Source organism: Bos indicus x Bos taurus, chromosome 1 (genome assembly GCF_003369695.1).
Source record: "Bos indicus x Bos taurus breed Angus x Brahman F1 hybrid chromosome 1, Bos_hybrid_MaternalHap_v2.0, whole genome shotgun sequence".
Taxonomy (NCBI): Eukaryota; Metazoa; Chordata; class Mammalia; order Artiodactyla; family Bovidae; genus Bos; species Bos indicus x Bos taurus.
Genome location: NC_040076.1, coordinates 27,025,834 through 27,045,526, shown reverse-complemented (window position 1 = coordinate 27,045,526; position 19,693 = coordinate 27,025,834). Strand labels below are relative to the sequence as shown.

At 37.0% G+C, this 19,693-nt stretch overlaps 1 protein-coding gene across 5 annotated transcripts in view; it reads left to right on the top strand.

The window, feature by feature from the left end:
• Positions 1–19,693, top strand: part of ROBO1 (roundabout guidance receptor 1) — a 1,292,504-nt gene that overhangs the window by 143,900 nt on the left and 1,128,911 nt on the right. For all 5 annotated transcript variants that reach the window (XM_027550396.1, XM_027550463.1, XM_027550842.1 and 2 more), the window contains exon 2: positions 14,950–15,088. In XM_027550396.1, coding sequence (XP_027406197.1) covers positions 15,001–15,088 — 88 coding nt within the window. In that variant the 5' untranslated portion in view covers positions 14,950–15,000. The remainder of the gene's footprint in view (positions 1–14,949; positions 15,089–19,693) is intronic.

Genomic DNA, 19,693 nt, shown 5'->3' with positions numbered 1-19,693 from the left:
TTTGAAAATGTCAGTCAATATTTTGAATATTCCAAGCACAGTGTTTTAAGAGCCATATAATGCTCCCAATTCTCATTTTGTAGCAATAAAATAATCATTTGTCTGTGCTTTGTGATGATTCTCCTAAAATTAGTGATATCTTTAGTACACAAAATGGGCTCGTGAAATGATATGTTAATTTTAACTGCTAGTTATTATTATTTATTTTAATGTTTTCTTTTCAAGAAATAATAACAATACATTCCATTGCTATGTCTTTAAACATTCTAATCAGTGAAATGCACAAACCAGAAGTTCAAAATTTTGGAAATCTTTAAAAATATACCAGACTCATTATATTTACATAGTTCTATATGGCAAAATATAGAACTGTGACTGCGGCCATGAAATTAAAATTTCCTTACTCCTTGAAAGGAAAGCACTGACAAACCTAGACAGCATATTAAAAAGCAGAGACATCGCTTTGCTGGCAAAGATACGTGTAGTCAAATCTCTGGTTTTTCCAGTAGTTGTATGGATGTGAGAGTGGTCCGTAAAGGCTGGGCGTGGAAGAACTGATGCTTTTGAATTGTGGCATTAGGGAAAAGGCTCTTGAGAGTCCCTTGGAATGTAAGGAGGTCAAACCAGTCAAATCTAAAGGAAATCCACCCTGACTATTCATTGGAAGGACTGATGCTGAAGGTGAAGCTCCAGTAGTTTGACCACTTGATGTGAAGAGTCGACTCATTTGAAAAGACCCTGATGCTGGGAAAGATTGAAGGCAAAAGGAGAAGCAGTTGGCAGAGGATAAGATGATTAGATAGCATCATTGACTCAATGGACATGAATTTGAGCAAACCTGGGAGATAGTGAAGGACGGGGGAAACTGGAATCCTGTACTCCACAGGGTCACAAAGAATGGGACACAACTTAGCGACTGAACAACAGTATGGCAAAATGCTTATTGTATTAGTCTGTTCAGGGTACTAGAACAAAATGTCTTAGGCTAGATGGCCTTTAAAGAATAGAAATTTATTTCTTACAGACCCGAGGCTAGGAAGTTCAAGGCAGATTTGATGTATAATGAGGTCCCACTTCCTAGTTCTTAAAGTGCTATCTTCTCTTCTCATTTCTATTCTGGGATCTCTCTTATAAGAATGCTAGTCTTGTGGATGAGGACTTCACCCTCATGACCTAATCACCTCCCAAAGGCCCCACATCCTAGTGGAGGTTAGATTTCAACATAAGAATTTTGAGCAGATACAGTCTATGGAAGTTTCTCTGAATTTGATATAGGTTTCAGAATAAGAATTCTAAAAGAATGTGTATCTCAGATAGGATTCTTTATTTTCTATTAGTTTATGGTAACATATCTGTCTACCTGGGCTTCCCTGTTGGTTTAGATGGTAAAAATCTACCTGCAATGCAGGAGACTTGTATTTGATCCCTGGGTTGGGAAGATTCCCCGGGAGGAAGGCATGGCAATCCACTCCAGTGTTCTTACCTGGAGAATCCCCATGAACAGAGGAGCCCAGTGAGGTTGCAAAGTCCATGGGATCACAAAGAGTCTAACACGACTGAGCGACTTAGCACACATCTATCCACCTGGGGCTAATAGAAGAAATATTAAGTGAACTAAGTAAATTATTAAAAAAAAATTTCTTTGAATCTTCATCTGGACTTGATAAGCTATTTTAGTACATTTTGGACATAGAATAAACCTCATTCCTTATATGCAACCTGAGGTTTATCACCATGCCCTGAGTTTCCTCACAGTATGTTTAAAATGTTTGGTTTCCTGGAAATCTGATAAGAATTAATTAATCTCTTGTGAAATGAATAAAGCCATAATTGGATATGGGGTCCATGACCCGTTCACATAAAACTGATGTGTGACTAGTAATGAAGCTGTGCATACATATCCAGGATCTTCAAGAAATTAGGTGACAACCCACTGAGAACCTTGCAAATTTTCTTATTTCTGTTACTCCTGATTAACTCTTTGCCCAATTTTCCAGGTCTGTCTTAACCTTATCTCACTACTGTTATATTTTTCATGTATTTTATTCTCATATTGATTTCATACTTACTTTCTAGAGTCTTTGGTTTTTAGTTTCTTTTCTTTCCTTTTTTTCTCTCTACAAATATATATATATATATATATATATATATGAATGAAGTCAGAAAATTACTAGAGATTAAGTTAAAAGCCTAGGAATTAATATTTGGGGTTTAGGATACTTTAAACATTCCTTCTGTGATAGAAGTGTTCCTTAAGTATATGAGTCAAATGTATTGTGAAATAACTATAATATACACATATATGCCCTAAATTTGTGCTTTAAGTCGTTGACTTTTGTATGTACTATGCAGTTTTCAAATAATACAGTCTTTATAAGAGATATGAAAACGGAGGAGGGAGGAGGGTTCAGGATGGGGAGCACATGTATACCTGTGATGGATTCATTTTGATATTTGGCAAAACGAATACAATTATGTAAAGTTTAAAAATAAAATAAAATTTTTTAAAAAAAGAAAAACTCAGGAAGGTTACAATTTAATAATAAAATGTAAATAATAAAATAAAATCATATAAATAATAAAATGAAAGAAAATATACTTAAAAAAAATCCACAACATGGTAGTATTATTATTGTAAAATGCACAACATGGTATTATTATTGTAAATAAACAACATGGTTTTATTAATATTGTAAAATACAAAAAAAAGAGGTATGAAAACAATGGTTATAATTTATAATTTTTATAAATTATAATTTTACTGTTTCCCTATTTGAAAACATTAAACCTATATTTTTACACAGTATTATACACCTCTAACATATTATTTCATATTAAATGCATCCCAACTAATCAGAAGCAATAATAATTTATAAGTAGGGTTCGGTTTGGTTTGTTTCAGTTGCTCTGTCGTGTCCGACTCATTGCAACCCCATGAATTGCAGCACGCCAGGCCTCCCTGTCCATCACCAACTCCTGGAGTTCACCTAAACTAATGTCCATCGAGTGAGTGATGCCATCCAGGCATCTCATCCTCTGTCGTCCCCTTCTCCTCCTGTCCCCAATTCCTCCCAGCATCAGAGTATTTTCCAATGAGTCAACTCTACATATGAGGTGGCCAAAGTATTGGAGTTTCAGCTTTAGCATCAGTCCTTCCAAAGAAATCCCAGGGCTGATCTCTGTCAGAATGGACTGGTTGGATCTCCTTGCAGTTCAAGGGACTCTCAGGAGTCTTCTCCAACACCACAGTTCAAAAACATCAATTCTTCGGTGCTCAGCTTTCTTCACAGTCCAACTCCCACATCCATACATGACCACTGGAAAAACCATAGCCTTGACTAGAGGGACCTTTGTTGGCAAAGTAATGTCTCTGCTTTTGAATATGCTATCTAGGTTGGTCATAACCTTCCGTCCAAGGAGTAAGCGTCTGTTAATTTCATGGCTGCAGTCACCATCTGCAGTGATTTTGGAGTCCAGAAAAATAAAGTCAGCCACTGTTTCCCCATCTATTTCCCATTAAGTGATGGGACCAGATGCCATGATCTTTGTTTGCTGAATGCTGAGCTTTAAGCCAACATTTTCACTCTCCTCTTTCACTTTCATCAAGAGGTTTTTAGCTCCTCTTCACTTTCTGCCATAAGGGTGGTGTCATCTGCATATCTGAGGTTATTGATATTTCTCCCAGCAATCTTGATTCCACCTTGTGCTTCTTCCAGCCCAGCGTTTCTCATGATGTACTCTGCATATAAGTTAAACAAGCAGGGTGACAATATACAGCCTTGACGTACTCCTTTTCCTATTTGGAACCAGTCTGTTGTTCCATGTCCAGTTTTAACTGTTGCTTCCTGACCTGCATATAGGTTTCTCAAGAGGCAGGTCAGGTGGTCTGGTATTCCCATCTCTTTCAGAATTTTCCACAGTTTATTGTGATCCACACAGTCAAAGGCTTTGGCATAGTCAATAAAGAAGAAATAGATGTTTTTCTGGAACTCTCGCTTTTTCCATGATCCAGCAGATGTTGGCAATTTGATCTCTGGTTTCTCTACCTTTTCTAAAACCAGCTTGAACATCTGGAAGTTCACATATTGCTGAAGCCTGGCTTGGAGAATTTTGAGCATTACTTTACTAGCATGTGAGATGAGTGCAATTGTGTGGTAGTTTGAGCATTCTTTGGCATTGCCTTTCTTTGGGATTGGAATGAAAACTGACCTTTTCCAGTCCTGTGGCCACTGCTGAGTTTTCCAAATTTGCTGGCATATTGAGTGCAGCACTTTCACAGCATCATCTTTCAGGATTTGAAAGAGTTCAACTGGAATTCCATCACCTCCACTAGCTTTGTTCCTAGTGATGCTTTCTAAGGCCCATTTGACTTCACGTTCCAGGATGTCTGGCTCTAGGTAAGTGATCACACCATTGTGTTTATCTGGGTCATGAAGATCTTTTTTGTACAGTTCTTCTGTGTATTCTTGCCACCTCTTCTTAATATCTTCTGCTTCTGTTAGGTCCATACCATTTCTGTCCTTTATTGAGCCCATCTTTGCATGAAGTGTTCCCTTGGTATCTCTAATTTTCTTGAAGAGATCTCTAGTCTTTCCCATTCTGTTGTTTTCCTCTATTTCTTTGCATTAATCTCTGAGGAAGGCTTTCTTATCTCTCCTTGCCCTTCTTTGGAACTCTGCATTCAGATGCTTATATCTTTCCTTTTCTCCTTTGCTTTTCACTTCTATTCTTTTCACAGCTTTTTGTAAGGCCTCCCCAGACAGCCATTTTGCTTTTTTGCATTTCTTTTCCATGGGGATGGTCTTGATCCCTGTCTCTTGTACAATGTCAGGAACTTCATTCCATAGTTCATCAGGCACTCTATCAGATCTAGTCCCTTAAATCTATTTCTCACTTCCATTGTATAATCATAACGGATTTGATTTAGGTCATACCTGAATGGTCTAGTGGTTTTCCCTACTTTCTTCAATTTAAGTCTGAATTTGGCTATAAAGAGTTCATGATTTGAGCCACAGTCAGCTCCCAGTCTTGTTTTTGCTGACTGTATAGAGCAAATGATTAATAGAACCCTCAACTTCAGCTTCTTCAGCGTTACTGGTCGGGGCATAGACTTGGATTACTGTGATACTGAATGGTTTGCCTTGGAAATGAACAGAGATCATTCTGTCATTTTTGAGATTGCATCCAAGTACTGCATTTTGGACTCTTGTTCACCATGATGGCTACTCCAATTCTTCTGAGGGATTCCTGCCCACAGAAGTAGATATAATGGTCATTTGAGTTAAATTCACCCATCCAGTCCATTTTAGTTTGCTGATTCCTAGAATGTCGACATTCACTCTTGCCATCTCCTGTTTGACTACTTCCAATTTGTCTTGATTCATGGACCTAACATTCCAGGTTCCTATGCAAAATTGCTCTTTAGAGCATCGTACCTTGCTTCTATTACCAGTCACATCCACAACTGGGTATTGTTTTTGCTTTGGTTCCATCCCTTCATTCTTCCTGGAGTTATTTCTCCACTGATCTCCAGTAGCATATTGGGCACCTACCGACCTGGGGAGTTCCTCTTTCACTATCCTATCATTTTGCCTTGTCATACTGTTCATGGGGTTCTCAAGGCAAGAATACTGAAGTGGTTTGCCATTCCCTTCTCCAGTGGACCACATTCTGTCAGACCTCTCCACCTTGACCCGCCCGTCTTGGATGGCCCCACAGGGCATGGCTTAGTTTCACTGAGTTAGACAAGGCTGTGGTCCATCTGATTAGATTGATTAGTTTTCTGTGATTATGGTTTGTGTGTCTGCCCTCTGATGCCTCTCGCATCACCTACCGTCTTACTTGGGTTTCTCTTTCCTTGGACGTGGGTTATCTCTTCACGGCTGCTCCAGCAAAGCGCAGCTGCTGCTCTTACCTTGAACGAGGGGTATCTCCTCACCGCTGCCCCTCCTGACCTTGAATGTGGATTAGCTCCTCTCAGCCCTCCTGCACCCGTGCAGCTGCTGCTCCTTGGATGTGGAGTTGCTCCTCTCTGCCGCTGCCCCTGACCTCGGAAGTGGGGTAGCTCCTCTTGGCCACCTAGGGAGGGCAGGCACAGGAAGAAGGAGTACTGCGTCCACTAAGGCTGAGGAAGATGGTGTTCGAGTTGGTGGTCAGGTTGAACCGGTTCTTGGAGACTATGGGGTGAATCTGGACACGTCCCAGCTCAGTCTGGGCATCTGGGCAGGAGCTGTGGCCCTGAAGAATCTTGAAATTAAAGAAAATGCCCTGCCTTTTTAGGACCTCCCACACTAACTGTCAAAGAGCAACCTATTAGTAGGGTAAACTATATATATATATATATATATATATATATATATATGGAGAGAGAGAGAGTATTGGAGTGGGGTGCCATTGCCTTCTCCATATATATATATATATATATACATATATATAATTTTCCAGTACTCTTGCCTGGAAAATCCCATGGATGGAGGAGCCTGGTGCGCTGCAATCCATGGAGTCCCTAAGAGTCGGACACAACTTAGCCGCAGCATATATATACACATATCATTCTAGAGAACTCTAGAGTAAGACTAGATTATCGTGTCACTTACAAAGATAACACACACATACACATACACATCTTATTAAACTTTTGTTTTCTAAGTTGAAATTTTAGGAATAGCACTATACATTTATCATTTTTTTCTTTTTTTACTTCCAGTGTGCTGTGCAGCATCAAATTCCATTGCCTTTTATTTGCAATGTCTTAATATGTATTCCGTCTTTTCATCCACTTAATAGACTTTTATGTAAGATCCTATTCACCATACTTACTAGAGCATATTAATAATTTTCTACACAGTTTCTTTTGTCTTAATTCACTTTCATTTCCAAGTTATTTAACTGTAACCAAGCTTCATCTCCCTTTATGTCATCACACTGTGGATAAGAAAAAGCCTTGAATTAGTCATACATTCAAGACTACAATTCTTTGACATTTTAATTTTGTAATAAGAAAAATAATGGATTTTATTCCAGTTCACTTCTAACTACATGCATTTATGCAGATAAGTCTCATAAAGATCTGATTTCTATTCTCATGTGAAGGTAGAATTTATGACTTACTTTCCTAATATTAAATCTGATGAGCTAATAAAAAAAGTAAAGTAAATCTTGAACTACTACATATATATTATGTATTATTTATTTTTACCTTTTTACACAAACCTTTCACTGTAGCTGCATTTATCTACACACTGAGTGTGTCCTCTCACCAAATATGTTTAACCAGTTTTTTCAGTTGTGTAACAACAAATTCTTAAACCAAGCTTTCATCTCTTCTATTTGTGCACATGGAGAATATCTCTTTATTCCACATGTGGGTTTCTGACTGATCATTAATCACACAAAGACAAACCATTTTGAGAAACAACTGTTCCTTCACTTATCATTATTTCTTTTATCTAAGAGAAATAATCAGCAATTATTGATTTTACTGTATTGTTGAAAATTTCTAACTTTTCCCTAACTTTTGACTCATTAGATGATAATCAGTTGAAAGTTAAGCTGAATAAAATGAAAAGACTGAGAAGACAAGACTCCAAAAATATTTTGATTCTTTGGAGCAAAAGTAGTATAGCTTAGAGAATAAATTTGGTTTATAACAAAGAAAGCCTCAGTAAATACAGTCTCTGTCTCTTTAAAAATGAAAAAAAAAGAAGAAAGAGAAGAAAGATGGGGAGGAGGAGGGGCAAGTTACCTATGATGAAGTCTAGAAGAAGCTGAAAAAAGTCATCATTAGGCACTGATAAGCTGAGGAAATGTTCATCTTCTCTTAAGTAATTCAAAATGTGTGCATAAAGAAATGATTTTATATTGTTGAGCCATGCATCTTCCAAAATTAATTTTTATGAAACATTTTTACTTTCTAAGAAATGTCATTAGTAATCAGGGGAACATGATTATCTCAAAATATATTTTTGAAAACTCTCTTTGAGGTAATCATCCTCCTAAAATTAGGGTATAGACCAGCCTACTACCTTTATTCTTATTTGAAAATCTGCATTAGCAACATGTACATATATACAGCATATGTATGTAACACATTAACTTTCAATATCAAGGCCCCTGTGAAATTATTTGCATCTTGGTTGGAGTGGAAGTCATTTGCATCTCTATGTTTGTCAAATTTGAACCTTGCACACTTTAAGTCTGTTTATTTTATCATATATAGATATCATCTTCCCCTTTATGGCTCACAACTTGTCCATGGCAAAGGGGCTTGAGTAACTCATTGAAGCTATGAGCCATGCCATGCATGGCCACCCAAGAGTTCATTACAATAAATCAAAACCAGTGATGTTTGCTAATTAAATCTAAAACATACACTATTCAAATGTAAGTGAAAGTATTGATCACTTAGTCATGTCCAACTCTTTGCAATGCCCTGTAGTGTACCACACTAGGTTTTTCTGTCCATGGAATTCTCCAGGCAAGAATACTGTAGTAGATGGCCATTCCCTTCTCCAGGGGATCTTCCCCACCCTGGGACTGAATCGGGGTCTCCTGCATTGCAAGCAAATTCTTTACTATCTGAGCCATCTGGAAAGCCTATTCAAATATAAAGCAACCTGTAAATACACATCCAAGGTTGGGTTCATCAGCACTGGGAACCTCTTGGATGCAATTTCAAGTTAATATTTATAGATATCGATTGATGAAGCAGAGTCTTATAACACTATGCATATTAGCTCATCCAATATTGTAACTATTACAACTACTTCATATTTTATTTATATTTGAGAAAGATGAAAGTAAGAGAACTTAAGTTGTTTGTTCAGAATCAAATAACATCTGAGTTGTGGAGCTGAGAAGGAAATGGCAACTCATTCCAGTATTCTTGCCTGGAAAACTCCATGGACGGAGAAGCCTGGTAGGCTACAGTCCATGGGGTCACAAAGAGTTGGACACGACTGAGTGACTTCAATTTCACTTTTGTGGAGCTGAGATTCACACTTGAATAGCCTGATTCTATGATCTGAGCTTACAAAACACTGCACTATATTACTTCTATACACTTATCATTCACAAGTAAATTATGTTTCAAAGCATATATATTACTAAATAATTCTGTAATCTCATATTTAGTGTAATATTTCACAACAGAAAGGGATAAATAGCTTCTACCTTTTTTATCATATCATTATAGTTTTTTGACTTAAAAACTCTGTGTATTTTCATTTTAATCCCTTGACAGTGGGCAGTGTATATACATACACACATCTAAGGGTAGAGGTGCTCTTATAAGGGGTTGTGGTTGTTAACTTCACTATATTGTAAGACTCAGAATCTATGCACAATTCCATCACATTTTTCACTAGCATCAGTTGTCCTATCATTACTTTGTCAAAAGGTGTGATTTTAAATAAGGGGTAATTGTATTTTCTATTAAGCTTATATTTTACCTCAGGGTATTTTCCTTTTCCCAAAGAAAGGCAATGCCAAAGAATGCTCAAACTACTGCACAATTGCACTCATCTCACACGCTAGCAAAGTAATGCTCAAAATTCTCCAAGCCAGGCTTCAACAGTACATGAACTGTGAGTTTCCAGATGTTCAAGCTGGCCTTAGAAAAGGCAGAAAAACCAGAGATCAAATTGCCAACATCCACTGGATCATTGAAAAAGCAAGAGAGTTCCATAAAAACATCTACTTCAGCTTTATTGACAATGCCTTTGACCACAACAAACTCAGAATTTCTTAAAGAGATGGGAATACCAGACCACCTGAGCTGCCTCTTGAGAAGTCTGTATGTAGGTCAGGAAGCAACAGTTAAAACTGGACATGGAACAACAGACTGGTTCCAAATAGGAAAAGGAGTTCGTCAAGGCTGTATATTGTCACCCTGTTTATTTAACTTATATGCAGAGTACATCATGAGAAATGCTAGACTGGAAGAAACACAAGTTGGAATCAAGATTTCCGGGAGAAATATCAATAAACTCAGATATGCAGATGACACCACCCTTATGGCAGAAAGTGAAGAGGAACTCAAAAGCCTCTTGATGAAAGTGAAAGTGGAGAGTGAAAAAGCTGGCTTAAATCTCAACATTCAGCAAACTAAGATCATGGTATCCAGTCCCATTGCTTCATGGCAAATAGACGGGGAAACAGTGGAAACAGTGTCAGACTTTATTTTGGGGGGAGGGGTCTCCAAAATCACTACAGATGGTGACTGCAGCCATTTAATTAAAAGATACTTACTCCTTGGAAAGAAAGTTAAGACCAACCTAGACAGCATATTAAAAAGCAGAGACATTACTTTGTCAACAAAGTTCCATCTAGCCAAAGCTATGGTTTTTCCAGTAGTCATGTACGGATGTGAGAGTTGGACTATAAAGAAAGCTGAGTGCCGAAGAATTGATGCTTTTGAACTGTGGTGTTGGAGAAGACTCTTAAAAGTCCCTTGGATGGCAAGGAGATCCAACCAGTCCATCCTAAAGGAGATCAGTCCTGGGTGTTCATTGGAAGGACTGATGTTGAAGCTGAAACTCCAATACTTTGCACCTGATGCAAAGAACTGATTCATTTGAAAAGACCCTGATGCTGGGAAAGATTGAAGCTGGGAGGAGAAGGGGATGACAGAGGATGAGATGGTTGGATGGTATCACCAACTCAATGGACATGGGTTAGAGTAAACTCTGGGAGTTGGTGATGGACAGGGAGGCCTGGCGTGCTGCAGTCCATGCAGTTGCAAAGAGTCGGACATGACTGACTGAACTGAACTGAACTGAACTTTCCTTTTCAGAGAAGATTTGAAGATCAAAACTTCAATGTATTGTGATGTGTGAATGTAGCGAACAATGCAGTTGCCACTTTGGATTTGTGAGTCCTAACTCAAAATCATATTATAATACTAGCCACTGACTATGTAAATTCACAAAATTGTTCTTAGATAATAAAAATATGTTTGAGTTTGAGCAAGCTCTGGGAGATGGTGAAAGAAAAGGAAGTCTTGCATGCTGCAATCCATAGGGATGCAAAGAGTCAGACATGACTGAGTAACTGAACAACATCCTAAAACATTTTAGAAATTTGAAATAAATATCTGCCTCTTACTGTAACTTATAGGAGTTCAACCAAGAGTCATGTCTGACTCTTTATGACCCCATTGACTGTAGCCTGCCAGGCTTCTCTGTCCATGGAATTCTCTAGGCAAACATACTGGAGCAGGTAACCATTCTATTTTCCAGGGATCTTTCCAACCCAGGGATAAACCAGGTCTCCTGCATTGCAGGTGGATTCTTTACCTTCTGAGTCACCAGGGAACCCCCTAGAAGAATGCTTTGTATTTACACATTATCTCTGGAAGAGCTAATCATGGTCACATTGTGACCATGTGAGCATTGTGAAAAATGCGACTATAAGCCAAAACAGTCAATGGATAACCCTGAAAAAGAGCCTCTAGACAAACTAACAACTGCATGAATTGAAGAGTAGAAGTGTACATCTAGGCTTGTGCTATCTATAGAAATCTAATCTACTTTCTGGTCTCATTTGACTCTTAAGAAAGAAAGATGATGTGTGAAAGATAATGTGGGTATATAATTTCATTTATGAATGATATACCAGAATAAAAATAGTTGCAAAATAAATCAACTATATTCCAATAACAATTAACTAAAAAAAGGAAGTTACAAGGACATTAAGCCCCAAACAAGGAAGATAAGACAACAAATATGAACCTTTAGTAATCAGGAATATTTCTTTGGAGGCAGAGTTCTAGCTCAGACAGTAGTTGCTTGCAGAATTTTTAAGAGGGAAGAAATAATCCTCAGATATCTTCAGTACGGTTAGATGATTGCAGCTGACTGGCAGGAGGAGTAGGCAGCTTTGTCAAGGAAAACTTGGCAATTAACTCTGCATTGGTAAGTAATAAAGTAAGGACTGCTCAGCTGAAATAGGCAGATTGACGATAGCTTTGTGCAGATAAACTGACAGAATGAAGTTTGTCATCCTTTTTTCTAGTTGGAAGTCTGAATGTCACAAAAATGAGTGACAGAGTTTTATTTTTCTTTGGGAATAAATTACATTTTATATTGCAATAGATTTATAGATATAGTTTTGAATAAATGAATAAATGTCCTTCCACTTCCTATCTCCCAAATCTAATCATTTGCCAAGTTCCACAAAGTGTATTTGCATAATGTCACCTACCTGCCTCCCACCCCAACACTAGCATATATTCCTTTTTGTCTGCCATTGTCCTTTGTAAGCATCCATTATACATTTCTGCATGGCCTCTGTGCTAATTTCCCTCATAATTTCTTTATCCTTCACATTCCTCTCAGAGTTATCTTCTAAATACAGTCAATCTTCCCATATCCATGGACTCCATAACTGTGGATTAAACTAAAGATCAAAAATATTAAAGAATAAATTTAGAAAGTTCCAAAAAGCAAAACTTGAATTTGTTGTGTACTGGCAGTGATTTACATAGCATTTACACTGTATTTACAACTACTTACATAGCATTTTATTGTATTAGGCATTATAAATAATCTGGAGATGATTTAAAATACAGGAGATGTTATGCCATTTTTTTATAAGGTACTTGAGCATTTGCAGGTTTTGGTATCCATGGGGGTTCTTAGAACAAATCCCCTGTGGATACCTAGGGACAGGTGTGGTTTAGATCATATTATCGTTAAACTCTGTACTGGCTCCTCATTACCTTTCTTTATCTTTTCAGTTTGCTATCTTATTATATCCTGGCTAATATCACAAGCTAAACAGCCCCTCTTATAGTTCCCTGAATGCACCAATATACTATTAGGGAAAAACATGCACACACATATTGTTGTTGTGGTTGTTGTTGTTGTTGAGTCACTATTGTGTCCGCCTTTTTGTGACCTCGTGAATGCACCGTGCCAGGCTCTCCTATTCTCCACTCTCTCCTGGAGTTTACTCAAATTCATGTCCACTGAGTTGGTGATGACATCCAACCATCTCATCCTCTGCCACCCCCTTCTCCTTTTGCCATCAATCTTTCCCAGCATCAGGGTCCTTTTCAATGAGTCAACTCTTCACATCAGGTGGCCAAAGTACTGGGGTTTCAGCTTCAGCACCAGTCCTGCTGCTGCTGCTAAGTCACTTCAATCATGTCCAACTCTGTGTGACCCCATAGACGTCAGCCCACCAGGCTCCTCCATCCCTGGGATTCTCCAGGCAAGAACACTGGAATGGATTGCCATTTCCTTCTCCATACTGTTTTCTACCAAGCACTATCTGGTGTTTCTTGGGCCCTTCACAATTCATACACAGTGCCTTGTTTAGAATAGAACAGCTATAAAAGTTCTTTTTTTTTATTTGTTTATAAATTGATGTAACTAAAATGCCAAAGCCTTTGATTGTGTGAATCACAATAAACTGTGGAAGATTCTGAAAGAGATGGGAATACCAGACCACTTGACCTGCCTCTTGAGAAACCTATATGCAGGTCAGGAAGCAACAGGTAGAACTGGACATGGAAGAACAGACTGGTTCCAAATAGGAAAAGGAGTACGTCAAGGCTGTATATTGTCACCCTGCTTATTTAACTTCTATGCAGAGTACATCATGAGAAACACTGGACTGGAAGAAGCACAAGGTGGAATCAAGATTGCCAGGAGAAATATCAATAACCTCAGATATGCAGATGACACCACCCTTATAGCAAGAAGTGAAGAGGAACTAAAAAGCCTCTTGATGAAAGTGAAAGAGGAGAGTGAAAAAGTTGGCTTAAAGCTCAATATTCAGAAAACGAAGATCATGGCATCTGGTCCCATCACTTCATGGGAAATAGATGGGGAAACAGTGGAAACAGTGTCAGACTTTATTTTTTTGGGCCCCAAAATCACTGCAGTTGGTGATTGCAGCCATGAAATTAAAAGACGCTTACTCCTTGGAAGGAAAGTTATGACCAACCTAGATAGCATATTGAAAAGCAGAGACATTGTTTTGCCAACAAAGGTCCATCTAGTCAAGGTTATGGTTTTTCCAGTGGTCATGTATGGATGTGACAGTTGGACTGTGAAGAAAGCTGAGCGCCAAAGAATTGATGCTTTTGAACTGTGGTGTTGCAGAAGACTCTTGAGAGTCTCTTGGACTGCAAGGAGATCCAACCAGTCCGTCCTAAAGGAGATCAGCCCTGGGATTTCTTTGGAAGGAATGATGCTAAAGCTGAAACTCCAATACTTTGGCCAGCTTATGTGAAGAGTTGACTCATTGGAAAAGACCCTGATGCTGGGAGGGATTGGGGACAGGAGGAGAAGGGGACGACAGAGGGTGAGATGGCTGGATGGCATCACCGACTCAATGGATATGAGTTTGGGTGAACTCCAGGAGTTGGTGATGGACAGGGAGGCCTGGTGTGCTGCAATTCATGGGGTCGCAAAGAGTCGGACATGACTGAGCAACTGAACTAACTAAAATGGCCTCACATTATATTTATGTGCCTGAATGAAGATAGAATTTAGTTCCTTTTTTAATTTTTCTTTTGCTGTGTCCTCAAAAAGTATAGTGACTGGCTTTTTATGAACAGCATGTAAATATTTATTTAGTGAATGAATAACAGTAGAGGTTCTAGGCTTGATGAGAGCATTCTGTATCAAGTGATAGGAAATCAGAAACACTGATCTGTCATCCCCTAACGGATAGAGAAAACCAAGGAATCATTTGCTATTGATATCTGCTAAAAATGAATTTTCAAAATTAATAAGTACTATATTTGCTCAAAAGGTATATCCCAAAATACACTTTGTATAAGTTGTATTCATTTTAACTATTTATGTTTTATAATTTTGATAAATGACATTTTAAAGGCATTTGCACTATGATTTTTCACAAAATATTTTTAATATTATCTCTATCTCAACATAGCTAACCATGAAAACAATTCTGTTTGTTTTTTTTTTTTCCTCCTAGATAAAACATATCTGTATAACTGGCTGGGTGTAATGCAAGGAAGGGACAAAGATGAAATGGACACATGCTCCTTTTTTGGCCATAATATCACTCCTCAGCTTGTCAAAAAGTCACTTGTTCCTGGCACAGCTTATTCCAGGTAAGTGCCATGCATTTGTCTCATCAAACCGTGATCAGCATTTCTTCTTTGCTTTAAGTTCATTTTTATTTTATGTGTTGTAAATTGAATTTGTTTGTTTTCTGTGGAACTTGTAAGTCTGAGTGAATGGTTTCTTAAGTGTGTGTGCTGAGAAATTTCAGAAATCAAATATTATTCTTGAGTATACAGCACTTTGTTAATTTCCTAGAGAAACTGAGAAGATTCACAAAAATCTACTGTTACTGAAATGTGTTAAAAATTACTAAGTGAGTTAGAGTAGTGGAAGAACAATTATAGTTGGGAGCAAAGTACTTGTGTGGGTGACACAAAAAGAATATCAAAGTCACTGTACATGTTAGTACCGTAGGAAAGAAATATCAGAAAAAGGGAAACATACCTGAAATTCCTTTGGAGTAGTGATATGCTAATTCACAGGTGGAACAATGTCAGAATAAAAATGCAACTTGCTGTGTGTTGCTGCTGTGGTTACTGTTGTTTTTCACAATGTTAGAAATCTTGTTCCTTGATATCATAATTTCATTAATGGTTCTGTATAAAGCTTTCCTTAAGCTCTTTTGTAGGAACTTGATTAAATTCCATTTTAAGGTAGAGGAAAAAAGAAAAATGTATTAACACACTAATCAGAATGTAATGTCAATGTTCCTCATAGTTAAAACTATGGGGAAATGATAGTTAACTTGGATATATTTTAATACATCATCATAATTTAGCCAAGTTATCTATAAAATAATGACATTTGGTGTTTTATTAAACCAAAATGTGAAGCCTGAGTTTTTTTTTTCTCCTTGTTTTAATATTCATAACTATTTGTAACTTATCATGCATATCCACATACAAATCAGATTTTCAAATATTTATAATCTTGGAATTTGAATTTTTCTCCTGGTGGGTTAAAATTGATATATTTATTTAGAAATAAAAGAGTTATGAACAAAAAGTGTATTTAGATCTGTTAAAAGTATTTCCAGAGGGTGGAAGTATATAGCAAAGTTAAAGTCTGTTGTAGCAAAGTCTGTTTATCTGCTTTGTACTCTGTTAGAGTGACACTCTGAAATTATTACTAAACCACTAAAGTTTTTCATTTTAACCTGTCCATTCTATTATCTTGCCATTCTTTTGCTGAGTACTGACTAAAATTAGTGAATGAATCCAAATCAAAAAATGACAATATGAAAAAATGTTAAACATTTTTAAGTGTATTAAAATGCAAATATAAATATAAAATAGTTTGTTGTATTTCAAAGTATCAGGATTAAAAAGATTATATGAAAGTGTTTTGTAAGCTGTGACTATAGTTTCAGGTATAGTGTCGATGCAATTGTCCTTATCAGCTAATAACTGCTCCAGGTCAATAAATTTAGCCCATAATATAGTTTTTGACCAGGTAATCAAATCTCAAAATGGTCTAGTGTGGTGTTAGTCATCTTTATTAATCTAGATATGTAGATTACTTCTACATATATAGATTGTGTGTACAAAGTATATGGTACGTAATGGGTGTAAGATTTATCTGTGTAACATAGAGTTACCTTTGTAGTCAAGAAAATATATAAATTCAAAGAAGACATATCAACTTGAACACTTAATTCCAAAATTTATCAAAACTTACTATCTTACATGCAAGCATTTCAAGACTAAAGAGAGCTTAAAATGCATGAGTTTATTTAATACAATCTATAGATCAGGTACATAGATGATCAATTGGCTAGCAGTTAGCAAAAATATGTTATACAGATTAGAAACTCAAGGCCTATTTTGAGACAATGCCTTGAAGAGAAGCAAGGATACCCCCAAAATTGGGATTTATAAACCTAAATGTCTTTCCTGTCCAGGACCAGAGAGTTCAAGAATTATTTCAAAGTGATTTACCTGTCAAAAGAAATACACTGTTAGCTTTGAAAAGGAACATCTGCAGAGTGGATTTTCTTAACTGCCTCCATCCAGAAACGTTGGTTTCAGGCTAAGGAGATTAGAAAATCTATTGAAAGGAGTCCTCAGTCTCAAAATCTCTCCTCCTTTACATTAAAGTGAAGTGAGATCTCACATGAAGTGAGATCCTGATTCTTCCTGTTGCTGTTCCAGCTTTATTACGTTCAGTAGAGGCCCTTGACCTGAACTGAGTTTAACATAGCTCAGAAGATCAAAGACAGACGATTGAATACCAGTGACTTTTTCAAAACGCAGTTTCTCATTCAGCTGATTTGCTTCTAATCTTTCCCTTAAGAAAGAATATCCTCCTTCATAAGAAATTAATTTCAAAAGTCAGATAAGTAGAACAAAACAAAAAAAAAAGTACCATGTTTCTAAAAAACTAAGGAGGCGTATATGTCTTTAGAATGTAACTTGATGAGCTGTGAGTAGAGCATCTACCAGAACAAGATCCCTCAGGGTACAAGATGCCTAATTAAAAAGCTATGAAGACAGCTATCATAATGAAGATTATTTCATTTTCACATAATAAAGAGGTTTTCACTCACACTGTGATGAGGTTTTGCTGTTGTTTAGTTGATAGGTTGCGTTCAACTCTTGTGACCCCATGGACTGTAGTCTACCAGGCTCTGCTGTCCATGGGATTTCCAAAGCAAAAATACAGGAGTGGGTTACCATTTCCTTCTCCAGAGAATCTTCCTGACTCACGGATCAAACCTGCACCTCTTGCATTGGCAGGCAGATTCTTTCTTTACCACTGAGCCACCAGGGAAATCCTATGATGTGGTTACTAGGTGTGATTCAATATTAAAAGAATGCTTGAATTGATAGATTACCAAGCTCAGGGTTTTTTTTTTTTTTTAATTTTATTTTATTTTTAAACTTTACATAATTGTATTAGTTTTGCCAAATATCAAAATGAATCCGCCACAGGCATACATGTGTTCCCCATCCTGAACCCTCCTCCCTCCTCCCTCCCCACATTTTTAAAACTGTTATGTTTTAAAACATTGTCTGTGAAGTGGTTGGTAGATCAGAAATGACTGGAAATTAGATGTCCACTTGAAATGAAAAAATACTCTTTTTGGTGAAAATTTAACCCATTTTAAAAGAAATGGAATAATTAAGAGGTGGATCCTAGGAATGAGTGTCCCTTGCCCGTTTGAGTTGCTGCCTTTGGTGTATAGAGAGCCCATTAAAGACTCTGTAATAAAACCAGTTAGATGTTCATCTTTTCAATTTTCCTCATCTCTTATTCACATATAAAAAACTCTTAAATCAACTGTGGTTATCTCTTGAGGCATGCTTACCTGGGCTAGGCCAGATGTTTATTTAATCTCTGCTATGAAGAACCCTGACAGTTACCCATCTTCCATTTTGAATATCTACCTCTGATTGCAAAGGATGTCATAAAGATAATAAAAAACAAATGTTAAATGATATGTTTTAAAAGTATACATTTTATATATAGTTGGCTGAATTGAAAATCGGAAGAACATCAATGATGAAAATGTTGAATTCTAAGTATATATTGTAAGATTTTAAATGGAGATATGTGAGGATGAGAAAGTGCACAGGGTTGCATTTCTCTTTGAATACATCTGACAGCCCACTTTAGAGTTAAATGTGATTTATTTTTCCCTCTCTCTTCTCTGAATGTGCAGCAGTGCTGTCCTTCATTAAAGATGCAGGTGCTGACAGGGTTATTTCCTTTGCCCGGCCTCATGTCAACAAGCCTTGAGTGTGAAATTGTCTGAAATGATTCACTGCTTACCCTCCCCACCCATCCACCCATCCCCAGCCACCACCACTTCAGTTCCTTGATGCTTTAGTCAAAGGATGGTAATGGCAAGGAGCTAAGTGTTATCTGGACCTGAATCATCCATGGATAAATTGCAAATGTTAATGAAATAATTCTTTACACAAAATTCTAGAAATAATAGGAAGTATGTACATACAACTCCAAAGCTTCCCTAAGTTTTGTGATTAGTTTTATGTGTTAAATTCCCAGTAGATTTTGAATAGATTTGAGGGATTATTTCAGATTTTAAAAATCTTCTGTATAATGCAAAAAAAAAAGAAAGTAAGTTTCTTTTTTTTTAATTTTATTTTATTTTTAAACTTTACAATATTATATTAGTTTTGCCAAATATCGAAATGAATCCGCCACAGGTATACATTTGTTCCCCATCCTGAACCCTCCTCCCTCCTCCCTCCCCATACCATCCCTCTGGGTCGTCCCAGTGCACCAGCCCCAAGCATCCAGTATCTTGCATCGAACCTGGACTGGCGACTCGTTTCATACATGATATTATACATGTTTCAATGCCATTCTCCCAAATCTTCCCACCCTCTCCCTCTCCAACAGAGTCCATAAGACCATTCTATACATCAGTTTCTGAAATTAAAATATGATAGAATCTTTAAACATTTTTTATTTGACTAATTTATTTAACTAAGAATGTTTCATCTATGCATTCCACAAAGGGTTTTATCCACAATTTTTTTTTTCAAAAGTTGTTATTAGTTTCTATAGCACAGTAGCCATGGGAAATTGATAAGAAAAATGTATATATTATTTGGAGACTATAGTATTGCTTGTTCTTAGGTAGTTTGTTTTTTTTTTTTAAGTTGCACTGACTATTCAGAAGTGTA